This window comes from Anas platyrhynchos, chromosome 8 (assembly GCF_047663525.1).
Source record: "Anas platyrhynchos isolate ZD024472 breed Pekin duck chromosome 8, IASCAAS_PekinDuck_T2T, whole genome shotgun sequence".
NCBI lineage: Eukaryota > Metazoa > Chordata > Aves > Anseriformes > Anatidae > Anas > Anas platyrhynchos.
This window is the reverse complement of record NC_092594.1, coordinates 22,271,341-22,291,544: the sequence shown is the minus strand read 5'-3', so window position 1 is coordinate 22,291,544 and position 20,204 is coordinate 22,271,341. Positions and strand designations below refer to the sequence as shown.

Genomic DNA, 20,204 nt, shown 5'->3' with positions numbered 1-20,204 from the left:
TTGGTCAATTGCTTGTTCTGTTGAAAAGAACTAGAATTATCCTGGCTAATCTAAATGGGATTAATTTAATAAACTTAATTTTACTTACTTCTATTTAACAATTACAGTATCTTTTGTATCTCTTGACTTCATAACTAGTTGTTTCCACTGTAAAATTATCTTTTTTTCCTTCTCAAACATAGTTCCTCCTAGTTTCCAAAAGCCTTATAGAGGATGGGAAACTGGTAACATGGTGGATACAGGAAGAGGTGGAGAAAATAAAGATGTGATTGTCAACAATCCCCTATCTCTGTACTGTGAGACCAATGCTGTTCCTCCTCCAGTTCTTACGTGGTATAAAGATGGCTATCTTCTGAGCTCTAGTGATAAAGTACTAATATTACCTGGTGAGTATTAAAATACTTCAACTAGGACCTTAAGAAGTAGTGTTTGGTACTACCATACAAATGCTTGTAGTAACTTTTCTCCTTGAAAACATTGCATTAATTTTCCTTTCAGGCTTTCTTGACTGGAGAAATTTCTTTCCAGTGATCAGTTTTAAGCAAACTGTTACCGTTTTTCATTTAAAATGCAGAAATGGTGAGGATGTGAGCACTGTTGAAAAATGAAATACAATAATATGTTGTATTTCTGATGTATTTCTAATTTATTTCCTTAATATGTTTTGCTTTGACAAAATTACAATTAAAGTAGAAAAGCCTCTCAACCAGGGACAGAGACTTGGAAATATTACAGTAGCAAAATCACCATGAGCTTCTACTTAGGCAAAAGAGAGAGAGGAGCTAATAGTTGGAAGCAGGGACATGTGGCCTGGGAAGAGTACAGGGGTGCTGTCTGGATGTGCAGGTATGGGATCAGGAAAGCCAAGGCACAGATGGACCTGAACTTGGCAAGAGATGCAAAAAACAAGAAGGAATTCTATAGGTACATTGGCCAGAAAAGAAAGGACAAGGAGAGTGTACACCCTCTGATAAAAGAGAAGGGAGAACTGGTAACAAAAGACATGGAGAAGGTACTCAACACCTTCTTTGCCTCAGTCTTCCTTGCCAGTCAGGCTTCCCATGTCTCTTGTTTCCCTGAACCTCTAGGCATGAGCTGGGGGATCAAAGTCCCTCCCACCATGAGCAAAGAGCAGGTTCTAGACCACCTGATGAAAATGAACAATGTCCATGGAGCCCAATGACATGCATCCCAGGGTTCTGAGAGAATTGACTGATGGAGTTGCCAAGCCTCTCTCCATCCTGTTTGAAAAGTCCTGGCAGTCAGGGGAAGTCCCTGGTGACTAGAAAAATCACTTCTGATTGTAAAAAGGGTAGAAAGAAAGACCACTGAGCTTCACCTCTGTGTCTGTGAAGATCATGGAACAGATTCTCCTGGAAGCAGTGTCAAGGCACATGGAGGATGAGGAGGTGATCCGGAACAGCCAGCATGACTTCACCAAGGGCAAATCATGCCTGACCAGTCTGGTGGCCTTCTCTGATGGAGTGACTGCATCAGTTGACGAGGGAAGACTGACCGAAGGGCAACTGTATCCTGGGCTGCACCAACAGAGGTGTGACCAGCAGGTTGAGGGAGGTGACTGTGCCCCTCTGCTCTGCCCTTGTGAGGCCCCACCTGGAGTCCTGCATCCAGGTCTGGAGCCCCCAGCACAAGAAGGATGTGGGGCTGTTAAAGTGAGTCCAGAGGAGGCAACGAGGATGCTCAGAGGATGGAGCAGCTCTCCTATAAAGAAAGGTTGAGAGAGCTGGGGATGTTCGGCCCAGAGAAGAGAAGGCTCTGGGGTGACCTCATTGCAGCTTTTCAGTACTTGAAGTGGGCTTATGAAAAAGATGGAGATTGACTTTTTGCTTGGGCAGATAATGACAGGACAAGGGGGAATGGTTTTAAACTGAAAGAGGGGAGATTTAGATGAGATGTTAGTAGGAAATTCTTCAGTCAGAGGGTGGTGAGGCACTGGAACAGGTTGACCAGAGAGGCTGTGGATGCCCCATCCCTGAAGGTGTTTATGGCCAGGCTGGATAGGGCTTTGAGCAACCTGATCTAGTGTGTGGTATCCCTGCCCATGGCAGGGGGGTTAAAACAAGATGATCTTTAAGGTTCCTTCCAACCTGAGCCATTCTGTGACATAATTCCATGTTATAATAATGCTGAGTACAAAAAGGAAGGTCTTTCTGTGCAGAGGATGATTTTGGGTAGCATCTGTGAAGAAGCACAGTGCTAGAGATAACATCTGGCTGTGAGTTACTGAAGAACATTATTCTTTCCTGTGGAATTAATTACTCTTTTCTAACATATCAGTATGAACATTCCTGAATTTAAAGTATCTGCCAGTACAGAAAGTAGCTCGGAAATAAAAGTCTTTAGTTACTTATAATTCAGAACAAATGCTGACCATTCATAATTTTGCCTGCTCAAGTCTCTAGTGAAATGTGGTGTGGAAGTGATGGAAATGGCTCGATTTTACATTTAAATCTTAAATGGATTTATCTTCCAGGAGGCCGAGTGTTACAGATTCCACGGGTACAGGCTGAAGATGCAGGGAGATACATGTGTGTGGCAGTAAATGAAGCTGGGGAGGATTCCATTCATTACGATGTCCGCGTGCTCTGTGAGCTTTTCTGCTTTTCTTTTTTTAATATATTTATACAAGTTTCTAGAGTTTTGTAGAAATATATAGAATTAGATGAAGACATTGGTCATATTGTTAGTTCTGGATGTCTTTCGGTTATTGTTACAGGAACTCAATTATATTAGGCCAAGCATGCTTCACTTCACTGTAAAGAAAAGTGTATGTAGAAGTCCTGGTTTTATCTTGGTATCTCTTATTTTCTATCCAGTTTCCATTTCAAAAATCTGACTTGTTCTAGACTTTTTTCTCCCCTGATTTTCATCATGATTTTCTCAAATATCTGCAAAACTCCCAAAGTCAGAAGGGAATTGATGATTCAGATCCACCATTGAATGCCTGTAGAGTCCATTTTGTATGATGGATTTACAGATATTGCACAAAAATCTTGTGTACTATTTGTATGTTGCTTGTATTGCCCCTTGATGTAATCAAGGTTTTTGCCTTTATTTCTATTTCTATATCTATCACTGAAAGCACTGAGGTATTGTTAGGAAGAACGGCCTGCCTTGGAAATCCTGCTTTGTTCTGGCAGCAAAGAACTTAACAGATTGGCTGGAAAATGAGTTTTCCCTCCTCTTTATGGTTGCTGTGAATAAATGTAGCTCTCCTGCAGTCCCTTGAATTATACGGTTTCTTTTGAGCTGAACTATTCTTGGGATTTTATTATCTTTCACTGTAGTCACTGAAGATTTCACTGTTTCCTTCTGCAAACCCATTCTCTGACATCTTAAGAAAAATACCTCTGTAACATGCTAAGTCACAGTATTCTTATATGTTTTGCTCTTTTCTAGTACCACCATCCATCAGTGGAGCTGATGGTGATCTGCCTGAAGAAGTGACGGTACTTGTGAACAAGGTTGCAGTGATGGACTGTGTCGCAAGTGGCAGCCCTTCTCCAAGTATTACCTGGCAGAAGGATGGCCACCTTCTGGCAGAAGATGACAAACCCACATTTTTATCCAATGGAAGAAGACTACAGGTAGCTCTAAGTGAAGAACATAGAGAACTCTTTTAGCATCAGAAACAAAAATCACCTGTAAAGACAAATCTGTTCAGATTTGTTGAGTATGTGATTATGGATGTTTTTTTACGAGGTGCTGAAAACCTAAAGAGTTTCTTTCCCTTGTCTCTGTCCCTCAGCTGCTTATTCCCATTCCTCTGTAGCTCCCTCAGTTGTACTGACCCAACTGTTTGTGGTGTCATGCTGTGAACCACAACAATGAAATCACTTGGTTTAAAATAGCATTGGTTTTTGTGGAGAACAACATAGTGCTGCCATCTTTATCTGAGAGTTTAATTGTGTTAAACAATTAACACATGTTAAACTAATTAACAATTGTGCTAAACTAATGGTGTTTAATTATTGTAAAATTTACTGTTTTTTACAAATGTATTCTGAAGAACTGCTCCCTTCCTATCAGTAGATGAAATTGAATCAAACTGTTAAAACAGTTAAAAAGCTGAGCTTAATTCTCTCTGTTTTCATAGCATGATCTAGGAATATAATATAAAATGTAAAAGCCATATGGAATATTAAGATTTTTATTTAAATTATTTTGTGAATATTATTTTTGTTATTAATTTTGAATGAACTTAATGGGAAAGGTACTACAGTGACCTTTCTGGAGGTTTGAGATTCACAGTTTTGCAGAAGAGATTCTGAAAGGAGTAGCATCAGTGAAAGTATCATCAGTTTTCAGGTAGACTTCTTCATAACACTACAAAGGCATTAGCCAAAAAATACAAATCAAACAAACCTGTAGACTTGTAAGCCCCAAAGACCCTTGGGGTCTCTGGGGAGAACCCAAAACTTGATGTTCTGACAATGTTGTCTTATATATATTGTCTCAACAACAGTCTTCTTTCTCTTAGATTTCGAATGCCCAAATAACAGATACTGGCAGGTATGTCTGTGTTGTGGAAAACATAGCTGGAAGTGCCAAGAAGTATTTTAACCTAAATGTTCATGGTAAGTATAAATCCATAATTTGATGTATTTTTTTTCCAAATGTTAGTTCAATTTGAATGTTTTAGCAGAGCATTTAGGTACATTCTTAGCTTTATGTGTTTAAGTCACCATATTGCATGTAATGGAAATTCTCATGTACTAGAAATTAAATACAAGTTTGTAGTACCTTGGCAGTACATTGCTTTTGCTACCCCATCTTTATAGGTAGAAATTGTTATTGTGTGTGTACATCATGTAGGTGTTACTAAGCCCTATGATTAAGAATTACAAACAGGTTAAATAACAGCCTGTTTTGATTTGTTTAAGAAAAGCATTTTTCAAGAAAGTTATGATTAGAAACATAAACCAAAGAGATGAAGCATTGTAAAACCTTATGTATTCTCCTGTTTCCTCTTTTAAGATTCCTTTATATTCTTTTTTATTGCTGTTGAGTTAGAGCAAGGTTAAAATAAATTTGTGCCTTTGGTGTCACAGGTCTAAAACAAATATAATCAAGAAATTAAAACATTTTTCATTATTTTAAAAAATGTTTCTCTACCACCTTCCTAAACTTTTCTGATAAGTTCAGAAGATCATGTTCATTCTAATTAACATTTCAGAGTTAACCATAACTTCCCCTTTTATTTCGGCTCACTCTTCATCCCACCACTTTAACCTCTCTATTCCAAACTGAAGATGAAATAAGCATTACTCCCCCAAAGTCAGCAGCACAATTGCATTTTGAAACCTACCAAGGAATACTGGCAACTAAATTTTTTATTTGCTTTCACAATATAGTTTAGAGACGTAGAATCACAGGATGTTTTGAGTTGGAATGGACTTTAAAGATCATCCATTCCAGCCTCTGGAGTTTTCTACATATGATAAGGATCATTTCTCATATCCTTGTTAGCTAGCTAATCTTACAGTTACACACTAGATAGAAGGCAAGTGCAGTCTTCTCTGTCTTATTTGAGTGTAGTCCTGTAATCCGAAACATCTGATGATTTAGGTTATAACGTACAAAAGAAAAAAATCTTGCAGCAAATTTACATTATAAATGAAACAAATTATAGTGCTTTTTTCAATTCAGTGATTCAATTGGCCAAAAAATAGTGTTATCATGGAAAGAATTTGCCCCTATTCTCTGAGAGGTTCTTTTCTTTCAGTGGAATCTAACCAGATTTCCTGATGCTTGAGCTTTGTTTTTAAATTTAATTTCTTGACATTTGTATTCTAACTTAAATTTCTTGTCTTTAAAATATTTGTTTATAATGACCGTAGTCTAATAGTGTCATTTTAAAGTAAATATTTGTATGAAGCTTCTTTGATTTCTAGCTCAGCAATATTACTAATTTGCGGCTATTAATCTTTGAATGTAATTTCATGTGAAAAATTAGACTAATGCTGTTAAGAAAGGACTACCCAAGGTGAAGCACTGATGGAAGTGTATTATCGTTAAGCAGCATGATCTTTGTTTTCCCAGCATCAGAAAAAAAAAAAAAAAAAAGGTTATTTTTCTACTATTTTTGTTTTTAACATCATTGCTTTTGTAAAATTAAAGTGTACCAACTTATCTTTAATAAGTTGAAAAATTCTTACCTCCAAGATGAGTAATAAAACCTTAAAAATAAAATTAAACCTTAAAAATAAAATTAAACCTTAACAATCCTGAAAATAAATAAGCATCCACTTTTAAAAATCCCTGTCTCTAACAAACAATAAACAGGCCATTTTTTACACTGAATGCTAAAATTGAGCCCATTACTGCATCTTTATGCACATAAAAATACTTTTGTATATGTGCATTACCTGCGGTGGTGCATTTATGAGTGCTTTGCTTACACAGTAGAAGCCTGCAGAATTTGAAATGCAGTTTAAGCAAAATTCATTAAAAGATAACTTAGATTTGGCCCTTTTTATTTAATTGTCCACTGTCTTGCACTGCCAGTAATCACATCTGTGGGAAAGTAACTGTAAAAGGAAATAAATATAAATATCTATAAAATGTCATCAGATCCGAATTCTCCATTAATTTTAGTGAACTGTTTTATACTCATTATTAGGGAAATAACCCTCAGATATTCCATGCTGAAAAATATGGAATGAACTCTCCCATTTCCATCGACTCCTCTTCTTTCTGTTGTGCCACAGAGGAGCAATAAACTTGGCTTAATGACTGCTTTGTGTCATTCAAGTGACAGAAAGCAGCTGGAGTATTTCTGGTGGGTATGATCCAAAATACTTTAACACTTCTGTCTTTGAAGAAGAGGATTCCATGTGTACTTTGGAATGACTTTTCCACCCGTTTGAGCCAAGAACATGCTTTTGCTTTCCTCTTAAGTGTTTCATGTATCCACACTGCAAAAACGTGGAAACTAAAACTTGGGGTTTATTACAAGGAAAAGATTTACAGTTATTTATTTTTAAATAGTTATTGTAAAAAGGTCAAATGTCTAAATAGTCTTCTCTTTAACAGCAGTGGGACTTGAAAGCTTAAAAATGCACCCCTATGAGCAATGCATGTGTGTCAGAATTTTAAACTGCTTAGCTCATTATTACACAACAGGTTTGTCTGGTTTAAAAAAGTACTCTGGTTCTCTATAACGGGAAAATAGTATATTTCAGTAAGAACAGGAAAAATACTATATCAGCAAGAAATGTTGCTTAGCCCTCTTAGATATCCTGACAAAGTAAAATTTGCCCTGCCTTATGTAACAAACATTCTGTGAATACATTCTTTTAAAATTCATAATACTTTGATCAGGAATTGTAAGATCTTTTAGAGGTCACTGAACTTTCCCAAATTCCAAGCAGAGAAGAATTATAGATGAAATTGTTTCCAGATACATCCAAAAAGCAGAGGATCCATTCACAAAGTGTGAAAGATTTTTGCAACTTTGCCCTTTGGCAAAGCTCAGCAATTCAGCTTTATTTTAGTAGATCAGCATCTTGCAGAATATTGTTTGCTGATGCTGTGAAAGATACTATTGATGTATTTCTCTCTGCAGTTCCTCCAAATGTTGTTGGTACTAATCCTGAGAATTTGACCGTGGTGGTGAATAATTTCATCTCTCTGACTTGTGAGGTCACTGGCTTTCCACCTCCTGATCTCAGCTGGCTCAAGAATGGAAAACCTATCAGTTTGAATGCTAACACTTTTATTGTGCCTGGTGAGGAATCTCAGCTATTTATACAGCCTTTGTACTGGACTTCTGTCTGTTTTGTATTAATAAGGGTGACAGCCATTTATGGAGCTAGTATATTCTTAGTATTATTCCAGTGAGTAGACAAGACACTTGGCCTATTGTGTTTTTAAAGCATTTAATAATGTCTTGGCTATTGGATGGGTTCTCTTCTAAGGAGAACTAGCTCTGACTGAAAGCACTGAAATAAACTGTGTGAAAAAGACTGTCGGGCAAGTCACGTAAAACAGAGGTCCTCTGATAGAGTTATCGATTAAAGTTGAGGCACTTTGATTCGCCTTGCAAATAAATGATCAGAAGTAGTGATGGAGGCTGGGATTAGTTCTGCTGGCTTAGATGGCAAAAATTAACAACCTTCCTATTAATTCCATGGGAAACAGGGTGAACCCTTTGTGACTGCTGAATTCTTAGGAAGAAATCCTTGTATCTGCTATCTCCTTACTCATTCAAAGTTCCTCACTAAATTAGATGAGTGAGTGTGTCATTTCTACTCCTGCTTATGTTCAGTCCAGAATATCTAGATCCCTTGCTGTGGTGCTCAGTCCTGTTCTACAGCTATTACTTGGCTGGGGGCTGTGTTAACAGCATGGACTAAAGTGCAGACACGGAACTTGCTTAAAGGCAGCAGAGGCATATGTGCAGTTTAGTAATCCAGGTGCAGACAGTAGCTTCACAAATGGAGACAATTGATATATAGGGAGTAAAGGATCAGATAGTGACAGAGCTTGGGGAAAAGAGCATAGTTAAGTTAGCAGAGAGGGTTTAGCAACTATGAAATAAAGAGTCCTTAAAGGTGTGTCAGTGGTCCAAACTTACAGTTAACAGCACCAGTAAAAGACCCTAAATTTTCTTCTTTGATTTTTTTATGGATTAATGAAGCTTAAAAAACAATGGCAATTGTGTACATTTTTAAATCTGAGGCTAATTTGGTGCCTATGTTGGACCAGTCTGTTGGACACAATCTGTTGTCAGTTCTGTTGTCGTATTTGAAATTGATACCATAACCACAGAATAAATATGAACACTTCTCTTTTTACTTCAGGTGCTCGGACTCTGCAGATTCCTCGAGCCAAACTATCAGATGATGGTGAATATACTTGTGTTGCCAGAAACCAAGCTGGGGAAAGTCAGAAGAGGAGCTTCCTAACTGTCCTTGGTTTGGTTTTAGTTTTACTATTTTCCTAAGATAATATCTATTGCTTAGAAAATGCAGTATTTTGTTTTTTTCTTAGGTTGTTTTTTTCCCTCTCACAAAACAAAGGCAAAAATAACTCTGAGCTTCTTCTACAGTCCCCCCAAGCATCAAAGACCATAGTGGAACCTCACTGACAGTGCTCAACGTGAGAGTGGGCACCCCGGTGATGTTAGAGTGTGAATCCAATGCTATCCCACCACCAGTCATCACCTGGTACAAGAACAGGCGTATAATTTCAGAGTCTGCAAATGTGGAGATCTTAGCAGATGGGCAAACATTGCGAATCAAGGGTGCGGAGGTAGGTCAGGCTTGTGGGATGCTGCATCTGCCACTACTCCACTACTGTTAAGCAATTCTTTTGTTCTTTATGGGTGTGTTCTACTAGATGTATGTAGGAGATACATTTGCTGGAGGCCTTTAATTCTGTGAAAAGGATTTTGAGTTGGCAAAATCTGTTAATATCTCTATGCTGTAGAATTAATATAAGATCTACATAATAAGCTGTTTTTGTTTTATATTATTTTTAATTTTTTCTTAAATTTTTATTCTAGGTTTCTGACACTGGCCAGTATGTGTGCAAAGCCATAAATATTGCAGGACAAGATGATAAAAATTTCCATCTTAATGTTTATGGTGAGCATACTCCATACTATCTTCAGTAGTCAGTATTATAATGTCATAGATATTATAGAGCAGATAATTCAAAATCAATTTACAAAAATATTTGGTAAGCAAACTATTCAGACTTCCATTCAATTTGTAGTGCCACCACATATAGAAGGCCCCGAACAAGAGTGGATGAATGAAACAATCGGTAATCCCATTACCTTCGTGTGTGATGCTACTGGAATTCCTCCACCAAAACTAGCCTGGTTTAAGAATGGAAAACCACTAGGTAACATTCCTTCATACTCTTTCCTGCTCATTTTTCCCCCTTTGGAGTACTGCTGTGCAATTTGTAGTCTTTTTTTTTTGTTGTTGTTGTTCATCTGTCTCTAGGTAGACTCTTACGTTAAGTGATTGGAATCTTTTTATTTTGTTCTGAAATTTTGATGAAAAATTTTCTCAGGATATGTTTACTCTTTGTGGCCTGCTTTGGAATGACCACCTGTTTACATATTTTCAGAAAATTCTGATTCTCCTGAAGTTCATATTTTATCTGGTGGAAGCAAGCTTCAGATAGCTCGCTCTCAGCTTCTGGACAGTGGGACCTACACATGTATTGCCTCAAATATAGAGGGAAAAGCTCAGAAAAGTTACGTTCTTTCCATTCAAGGTAAGTCATATGAGTGCAGTGGGCAGAATTGGTTAGTAATTTTTGAGTATGATGCTGTATCTGTACTAGAGACACTGAGGTAACATACACAGAGAAGTGGAGACTTTGGACCAGTATTCCTATCATTTGCAACCATTGGGAAAAAAATGGTTAGAAGATTATATAGCTAGTGAGAAATTTGCATGAAAAAGAATATTATTTACCTCTCATAGTAGGAGAACTTGAAAGCTGTCAGGAACTGACACACTGTGTGTTTGCAGCTGATCACATCCTTCCTTCTGCTGATCACTGAAGCTTCACCGGTCAAGTGTGGAACACCACACATACATGGTGTTCTAGAAGTAATAATACCTGTTGCCTTTTTTCCTCATAGCAAACAGAAGGAGATAGAAGAGAAGTACTGGAAGAATTTTCTTATTAAAAAAAAAAAATTATTTCCTCAGTCAAATAAGAAACCCCTATTTGTTAGGGAATTGTATATTTCTTGCCTCCCTATACATCACTCTTACACTGCAAGCACCTCTATTTTCCTCTGTTCTTAATGACTTATCCGCATTAATTTCACTAGCCTCCCATGTTCAGTAACACACTGCTTGTACAGCATCTGCAGCTTTCTGCTGTGGTCCCTTCCCAGGCCAGCAGTTGCTGGTTGGGGAAGAGGCAGAGGAGCTGTGAGCTGGGTGTGCCAGCAGGTACAGATGTGACAGCTAGCCATCAGCAGGCCACACAGATCCAGTGACTGTTCAAAAGAGCAGTTGTTCTGTGGGGGTACTAGTTCTTGTGTATCCCTGTCTACATGCATGTTTGCCTCAAGTTTAGGAACTGAATATTGCTTGATCTAATATGACTTAAATTTGACAAGTGGGACCAGATAGCATGACTGTCATTCGTGTTCTTTAGGAGAACAGACTGAAAATGGCTTGCTGGTTAGGGCAGAGCAAGTGTCTGTCTGTTGATGGGAATATGATTGTCATTGATGCAGTAGGGCATTTGACTGTGTACTAAGCATATGCTCAAGAATTAAGCTGGCATTTTGTTGTTAGTGTATTGTGATGTTGTGTGAACTGGGATTGTCATAATGTTATTGTTCATGTTAGTCAGCCTTGTTTGAGCAGGTAGGTAGATGTTAAATAGCAAGTATTACATGATTTCTGTAATCTTGTAAATGAGTGGGTTTCAGAAATGAATAAAGGGGCTTTGAACTTATCTTCACAGAACTTCCTCTAGAAACAAAGTAATACTATACTTTCTAAACTAGTTTTGTGTTGAAGGTACTACAATAATTAGTAGTAGCACTAAGCTACTGTAGCATTACTTTTTATAGCTTAAATTATGTCTCTTGCTGATGAATGTTCTCTTCCTACCATCCTACATTCCTAGTTCCTCCTAATATTGTCGGCTCTGAAATGCCTAGTGAGGTCAGTGTCCTGCTGGGAGAAAGCATCCAGCTTGTCTGCGATGCTAGTGGTGTGCCCACGCCCGTTATGCAATGGCTTAAAGATGGAAAAACAGTTGCCAGTGATGATTTACAAAGAATAAGGCAAGTAAAAATTAGCAGGTACTGAATTATTGTCTTGTATAATTTAAAATACGAAGAGTGTAAAGAGGACAGGAAAGAGGAACCATTCTTTAATTCTAGGTTCCTAAAGTGTGCTTAAAGAGGGTCTGAGTCTTGGTTAGCCACGTTAAGAACATCATCTCCCTCTTCATCTTTTATCATTCTAGTATACTTTGTTACTACTTTGCTTTTTTTAAAATAAAATTATACTGAGATATATATATGATATCTGTTTTTTTCTCAGTTAATAAGTTCCCTGAAAGTTCATCAGATTAATTCAAATTTGTAAAGCTCTGCAAGTTCCATTAAGTTCTTTTGGAGGGGAAAGATCTTGATGCTTTTTGTTATGGATTCTTGAAAAACCTGTTTGGAATTAAATCTTACTACAAGGTTAAACAGGACATCTTTAAAAAAAAAAAAAAAAAAAAAAAAAAAAGCTTCCTAGCCTATATCTAATAAATAATAATTTACAGAAAACAGTGGTTCTCTAGTGAAATTCCCAAGAGGATAGAGGGAATTGATTTAAATGTACAAAACTGAACGTTTATTTGCCAGGTCATAATAATATATAAACAAATTCAGTGTGTTTTATGACCTTCCTTGTAGAGTAACTCCAGATGGCAGCACATTAACCATTTTCAGAGCTCTCACTTCTGATACAGGAAAATACACTTGTGTGGCTACTAATCCTGCAGGAGAGGAAGATCAAATTTTCAACTTGAATGTATATGGTGAGTTTTCACAGATGTGAAACTAAAATCTGGTCCATAATCCTATCTTTGTAAGTGCACTCAAGAGAGGGCCAAGAAATGAATGCCTGTCTTCAGGATAATACTACATGCACGTTTCCAATTTCATGTACTGTAGATATCACAGTATGTTACACAGGATGTTCTGTCAATGACAAGCTTATTTAAATTGCTGTTAAATATGTTGTAGGATAAACAGAAATTAGTTTCTTTGGTGTATTTTATAATAGAGGAATTCTGCTTTTGGTAATTTTTTTCTTGTTGAGATTCACTAGGGGCTGATTTACCATGATATTCCTTTTTTTTTTTTTTCTGTTAATCAATTTGCATTAATTCTTGTCAAAGTACATCAGTAAAACCAAAGTAATAAGGTAGAACACTAATTGTTAAAGGTTCCCTCTTCCCTGAGAAATAGATTATTTAGGGTTTAAAAGAAATATGATGTAGTTTGGGATGAAATTCTTGTTTTCTTACACAAAACGATATAAAGAAGACAGCATAATTCTTCTTTGCCATTGTTGTATGTGGACATTTTATTTTTTGCAAAATAAGATCCTGATGTGCTGCAAGTAGTGTGAAAAAGTTCTGCATAGGAAGCATTTCACAGAGGTGTAAGCATGTGTCCCAGTTATACAGTGAGAGTCAGAATTAGTTGGAATGTGAGTGTGAGAAGAGTAACAAGGTGACCTTTAATATAATAAAAAATAATACTGAAAAAAGTACCACGTCACATCCCTATACAATAGTGGAGACTGTTTTGGTCAATTTGTATTGGCTGAGGCTCAAGCAATAACCAACTTAAGTCATCTTACCATACAACTGTAATGGTGTGCAATGGGATCCTAAGTCAGTCAGAGCTTGGAGCTGCATGTGCCTGGACCTTCTTTATAAAGTGAGTCCCTTTTTTGCCCCCAAGACTTAAAAGGCTTTCAGACTATAAAACCAAACAAAAAGACAGCTAAAAACAATGTTTTTTTTTTTAGAATCATGATCCAGAATACTTAACCGGTCATTTTGAAGTTTTCTGTATACTTTAAAATTGTCAGCCTATACATCTAAAAGTTAAGCTAACTTTCCTCCTTTGTGATTCTAGCTTTCATGTTATTTAAGGTTCATTGAAGTAGATACCTTTGGTAGCAAACTGCAAAGTCCCATTTGGCCTTTAAGAGGTTCAACCCATTCCCTCCAATTCTTGACCACTTGCTCCCCTCTGAAATGCCATTTTTTCCCCATGAGCTTCAGGCTCTGAGCCCAAAGATCTTGTTTGCCACAGCCAGCACAAATAAGAGGGAGTGTTACAATCATTCTACAGTGCATCTGGTTTTAAATATGCAAGCAAATATTTATTAATGCTCAATATTATTGTTAGAGTTTTTACTGTTAAAAAATTGGGGAGCCTCTTCTTTCTTTAATGCCTGTGAGACATTAGGTGCAAGATTTCATAGGCTTCCTGGTATTGCAAAATTACATATATGGAATGATTTTAAGAAGCAGTCTTAACATCTTCCTTTTCAACATTCACAAAATGTAGTTCCTCCAGCAATAACCAATAATAAAGGTGAACCAGAGGACCTCACTGTTCTTTTGGACACCTCCATAAATATTGAATGTACTGCTACTGGAACTCCATCTCCGCAGATAAACTGGTTAAAGAATGGCCTTCCTCTGTCTGTCTCCTCCCAAATCAGGTTGCTGTCAGCTGGGCAAATTCTAAGGTTGGTTTTCATTTATTTTAACATAGCTAGCCGGGTTTTCTGTCTTTTGCTAGCTAGCATTGTTGGAAGCAAGAGTAAAATTTGATCCAAACCATGCCATAATAAAAGTGTGATACTGTATTCCAGTTACAGCTCAACTAAAATGATTTTCTCCTTAGGCTTGCCCGAGTGCAGATATCTGATGCTGGTGTGTACACTTGTGTAGCATCTAGCAGAGCTGGAGTGGACAACAAGCATTACAGCCTTCAAATTTTTGGTAAGTTTCTCTGAAAAGCTATATGTAAAAAATCTATTGCTCAGTTAATTTCTTAAACCTAATCTTCTTTTTTCCTTCTCATAAACACAAAGTTGCAGACATCCACAAGTGTTTCATACTTAGATAATCATTAGAAATACATTCACTTGTTTGTTTGTTTGTTTGTTTTCTTTTGTTTTGTTTTAATGCAGTATTTTAACCTTCAAAGAGTTCTTACTTGAATTGACACCCATGAAGTGTCACAGGTTTTTTTTTTTAAGAATGAGTAATAAAGTACAATTTTCAAGTGAATTTTAACTCAATTACTTAATATAAAATAAGGAGTGCAGGTGATGAGATGCAAAAGGGTAGCTGCACTGCAGTTATTTTATATTCAGAATTAACTATTGTGTGTACTCTGTGTGAATCAGCTCTTTGTTTCTCTGCAGTACCACCAAGCTTGGATAATGCTGGAGGAACAGAGGACATGACTGTAATAAAAGGCAGTTCAACCTCAATGAAGTGTTTTACTGATGGCACTCCTGCCCCTACTGTGTCCTGGTTTAAAAATGGAAATCCTCTAAGCCTTGGAGCTCACTTAACTTCAAGTGACCAAGGAATGGTCCTTCATTTTGTAAAAGCAGAAATTGGTGACACAGGCAAATACACTTGTGTAGCGTCCAATGAAGCTGGAGATATCAGCAAGCACTTTTCCCTGAAAGTGCTGGGTAAGGTTAACCTGTCAGCTGAACAAAATGCGAGCAGTAAATGAGTATCTACTCAGGGCAACAATTCAAAAATTGTCTAGTGATAAGGGAGTATTTTCAATAAACATCTTTTGTATTTAATAAGACAAATAGGATATGGAACATACCTAAAGATGTTTGTGTAATATATGTATTTTTACTCAAAATCTCAGGAGTACTGAAATATGCCAACTAGCAGTAAAGTGATTTGCAAAGTAATTTCGTATAAACAAACAAATTAGGTTAGTGGAAATTCAGCTTGACAGATTGATAGCACAGCTGAAGGTACAACAGCTAAAGAGATAATAAAAGTCTTTGCTGATACTATGTAAATTTTTTTTCCCTGGGATTATGAAAACATTTACTACTAAATTAATTTCACAAAATGTGCAAATTTCTAAACAGAGGCAGATGGAAATCATGATATACCCAGTTGTACAGCCAGGCATAATACTGATGCAGACTAATTCTATAAATTCTGAACACAAGTTGGTGAATTAGGCTGAGTCAGTAAACAACATGAATGCTTTTCTTTCTGTAGAGCCTCCTCACATCAATGGTTCTGATCAACCAGAGGAGCTCTCTGTGATTGTCAACAACCCCCTTGAACTTCTTTGCATGTCTACTGGCATTCCAGTCCCCAAAATCTCATGGATGAAGGATGGGCGCCCACTTCTGCAGAATGACAATGTTCATGTCCTAAGAGAAGTGCTTCGAATAACCAGTGCTCAGGTAAAACATTTGTTTCAAAACAGTCTCAAAAGTTTTGAAAACATTTTGTTTCAAAACAGCCAACTCTAGAGGAGTATACAAAATTGTCCACTATTAGGGCTGTCCTAAGAAAGGTCCTCAAAAACCTCTATACAATTAATCTGCTTGCATGTACAGTTGGAGAATATATTTTTCAAGCCTTGGCCTAGGAATTTTCCATACAGAACAAGCAGTAATATTGTGGGTTAAGAGTGACCAAGTACTTCTGCTTCTTCTGAGCATTATTCAAGTTCATTCTTTATTTATTGCTGCTTTTTTACACGAAGAACAATCAAGTCTAGGGACTTGTGCCTTTTTCTGGGTTTATTTCTCTTTTTAGTCTGTGTCCGTACTCTTATATTGTTGATTTCCTGCCTGTTTGAATCTTGTTACTGTCACTTGTTTTTCTTCTTCCATATTTTATAGTTCTTCCTTAGCCTTTCTTCTTTTTCAGAGAACTGAGACTTTCCTAATATTTATTTTCTTCTCACATGTATAAGCCATAGACTGCAGGGAAAAAAATGCCTTTGCAGCCACCTATGTGAAAGTTAAATAAAAATAAATAAAGACAATACAAAGGCTTTCAGATTAATTCAGACAATAAAAGAGTCCATGGAAAAGTAACTTGCACAGAACTAGACCACTAAACTAAAGCTGTATTCAGCTACACTCAGCCAGGCTGAAGGTCACCAAACACAAGTGGGATGGGGCTCAGGAAGAAGGACGAGCGGTTTGATTCATTTGAGCTGGTTTTGTTTCTAAAGCAAACACTTTTCATCTTTACAATGAGGAGTTTACAAGACAGAGAAAGCATGAAGACGTTTTAGGATTTGTGCATAAAAAAACTTCCTTAGTACCTAGAACTGACCTTTGCATACATGTAGATGCATACTTACAGCTGCTTCCTTCTTCATTGATCAACTATAGCAGAAAGCATCACAAAGAGAAGAGGTTCTTCCTGGAAGCAAATTACCCAGAGAGATTATTTAGAGCCCTGCTGCTCCTAAGCAATCTCTGTACCATCCTACCATGGCAACAGAAGCAAGTTTCCAAGAACTAGAGAAGACAGGTCTACAGGGAGACCTTATAGCAACCTTCCAGTGTTTAAAGGGTGCTTATAGGAAAAATGGGTAACCTACAGGATAGACTCTTTATCAGGAAATTTAGTGACAGAACAAGGAATAATGGTGTTAAATTAAGCAAGGGTAGGTTTAGATGAGATACAAGGACGAAATTCTTCACTCAGAGGGTGATGAGGCACTGGTATAGGCTGCCCAGAGAAGCTGTGGATGCCCCATCCCTGGAGGTGTTCAAGACCAGGTTGGGTGGGGCTTTGAGCAACCTGATGTAGTGGTAGGTGTCCCTGTCTACAGCAGGGGGGTTGGAACTACGTGATCTTTAAGGTCCTTTCCAACCCAAACCATTCTATGAGTCTAAGAACTCTTTTTCATTTATTTTCAGACAGTTCTTATCTGTTGTCTTTACTTTTAAGTGCTGCCCTTTAAATTTTGTTGTCCATGTTTATATTTCACTGTTTTTCTGAATTATTCCCAGATACTGCAATTCTTGCTGAAGTTGTCCATGTGTTTCTAGGTGGAGGACACAGGAAGATACACATGTTTGGCATCTAGCCCAGCAGGAGATGATGATAAGGAATATTTAGTAAGAGTGCACGGTAAGTTTAATTTAGGCAAAAAATATTCCTCAAACTGTAAACTCCTAAGGTATGTAACAGTATCGTAATTTAACAGTTAATGTATTACTAAAGAAGAAATAGTGTTTTGAGAAAATGATGTTATATCATATGATAACTAACATTTCTGTATAAGATTAAGTATTCTAAACTTGATGAGCAATTAAAAGGGAAAGTTCTACCTGATTTAATCCAAGTCTTGTTTTTTGAGTAAACAGGAAGGTTACAGATATCAATAATCGACATCAGTTGAACTGAGTTTATTATGCTTATTAAAAAGAGTATAATGTGTAATGATGTCCATGATATTAGTTTTTCAGTAGAAAAACTTAAGAAATCTATTTACAAATGAATACATAAAATGTAGTGTCAGTTAAGGTAGAATACACCAGGATTCATGCAGTTTTACAATATGACTAAGGTTTCTTCTTGAAGGTTATAGCTTCCCCTTTTCTTGATGGAGAGTTTATGGAAATTCTGTGATCCCCACTCTGCCTGGCTTAAATGCTGGTGCCTTCACTGAGAATGGACTTTAAATTAATTTGTCACAGTAGTTTCCAGTGTGTGATGTAAGAAACAGGTTCAGTTATACAAACATGGTGTATTTAACACAAGTATTGAAGAGCAGAACTAATCAGTGGCACTGTAGCTTTGTCTTTATTTTAAATATTGAGAAATAAAATCAAATTTTTCAATTAATAGTTTTAATGGTGGCTCATATCTGTGGTGTTTATTTTTCTTCTTAATTTTTGTAACAGTTCCTCCTAATATTGCTGGTACCAGTGGTCCACAGGACCTCACTGTGTTGCAGAACAGACAAGTTATACTGGAATGCAAGTCAGATGCTGTACCACCTCCGACAATCTCATGGCTTAAAAATGGAGAACTTTTAGAGGTACAGCAGTTATATTATTTGTATTAGTTTGTTGCTCCCTTTAGTTTTTACACACAATGCTTGAGGTTTCTTATTCTGTTCACTTGCTCCTTCAGTGCAGCCAAGTTACAGTGCTTTGAATTCAAGCTGAGTTGTCCCAGTACAAATACAGTTAGTCCTAAATGAGTACCTGAAGCTAGCAAGCATGTGAAGTGGCCATCCCGCTGTTACTTGTTCTTTTTTCCTTTAGGGGGATCCCTTGCTCCTCCTGGATCCTCTGAACAATCCTAGAAGCCTTCGGTATACTCCTGAATGGCTTCCCAGGAAAGGTAGCTGAGAGAAGACTACACTATATGTTTCCTTTGGGTATATTATGCATCCTCATATTCTAGTAGCATTTAGGAAGGAATTAAATTTCTTTACATTGGGGAAAAAACAAACCACAGATTGCTAACCACCACGGGTTTGTATCAAATGCATCTTTTTTCACTCATGGTTCCATGTAGTGTCATATAAGGCATTGAGCCCTTGGTGGTTGAGAGACAATTAGCAAGATGAGGATAGTTTAAACAGAACGGTATTCTTTTTTTCTTTTCTAAATTTCTCATCATTTTATGATGACTCAGAAGCCAGATGATTTACAACAGAACAATTTAAATTAAACTATTAACTGAAAATAATTAATAATTTTCCCTATATTGATCTTTATTTGTGAATAAAGAGGAAACAAATTTGTCTTATGACTTTTGTCTCCCTTAGTTGTAGCCCATCAGTAGTCTTCATACAAAGTTCTGCTTCTTTGTTTTACCTGCGTCAACCCGTTCTTCAGGCTCTTTTTTTATTGTAAATTTAGAAGAATGAAATATCTGTGGTAGAAGTAAGAATACGAGGAGTGATTGTGTCTTACTAAGTGCTGCTAGGGAACGTTACCTTGAATATCACTGTGTGCAGTTCTGGGCTCCCCAGTACAAGAAAGACAGGGATCTCCTGCAAAGACTCCAGTGGAGGGCAGCAAAGATGATACGGGGCCTGGAGCATCTTCCCTGAGGAAAGGCTGAGAGACCTGGGTCTGCTCAGCCTTGAGAAGAGAAGACTGAGAGGGGATCTTATCAATGTTTGCAAATATCTTAAGTGTGGGAGACAATGGGATTTGGCCAGCCTCTTTTCAGTGGTTTCTGGGGACAGGACAAGGGGCAATGGCCAAAAAATGGAGCACAGGAAGTTCCACACCAACATGTGAAAGAACTTCCTCACAGTGAGGGTAATGGAGCACTGGAACGGGCTGCCCAGGGAAGTTGTGGAGTCTCCTTCTCTGGAGATATTCAAGGCCAGTCTGAATGCCATCCAGTTCAACCTGCTCTAGGGAACCTGCTTTGGCAGGGGGGTTGGACCCGACGATTTCTTGAGGTCCCTTCCAACCCCTACAATTCTGTGGTTCTGTGATACGGACCTCCTTATCTTGGGAACATTGAGGATTCACAATGACAAGAGATGACTTGAGAAGTCAGATTTTCAGATTGCAGTGCCACTTTGGTATAAGTCATCACTGCTTTTTGAAACGGCCTGGTAATAGAGGGTGTCATTCCTCCTCATTTTGTTGTCTTCCACTGTGCAGATTTTGAAAACACTA

At 37.4% G+C, this 20,204-nt stretch overlaps 1 protein-coding gene across 5 annotated transcripts in view; it reads left to right on the top strand.

Moving 5' to 3' along the window:
- HMCN1 (hemicentin 1) overlaps positions 1-20,204 on the top strand; it is a 194,479-nt gene that overhangs the window by 133,288 nt on the left and 40,987 nt on the right. For all 5 annotated transcript variants that reach the window (XR_011810836.1, XM_027462404.3, XM_027462405.2 and 2 more), the window contains exons 54-71: positions 183-386; positions 2,495-2,608; positions 3,421-3,608; positions 4,502-4,598; positions 7,589-7,750; positions 8,826-8,939; positions 9,074-9,276; positions 9,530-9,611; positions 9,742-9,873; positions 10,105-10,254; positions 11,635-11,794; positions 12,419-12,543; positions 14,093-14,276; positions 14,435-14,532; positions 14,961-15,239; positions 15,799-15,989; positions 17,601-17,682; positions 18,459-18,595. Coding sequence is in view for 4 of the 5 variants with exons in the window: in XM_027462404.3 (XP_027318205.1) it covers positions 183-386; positions 2,495-2,608; positions 3,421-3,608; positions 4,502-4,598; positions 7,589-7,750; positions 8,826-8,939; positions 9,074-9,276; positions 9,530-9,611; positions 9,742-9,873; positions 10,105-10,254; positions 11,635-11,794; positions 12,419-12,543; positions 14,093-14,276; positions 14,435-14,532; positions 14,961-15,239; positions 15,799-15,989; positions 17,601-17,682; positions 18,459-18,595 (2,702 nt within the window). In the remaining variant the exon portion in view is untranslated. The remainder of the gene's footprint in view (positions 1-182; positions 387-2,494; positions 2,609-3,420; positions 3,609-4,501; positions 4,599-7,588; positions 7,751-8,825; positions 8,940-9,073; positions 9,277-9,529; positions 9,612-9,741; positions 9,874-10,104; positions 10,255-11,634; positions 11,795-12,418; positions 12,544-14,092; positions 14,277-14,434; positions 14,533-14,960; positions 15,240-15,798; positions 15,990-17,600; positions 17,683-18,458; positions 18,596-20,204) is intronic.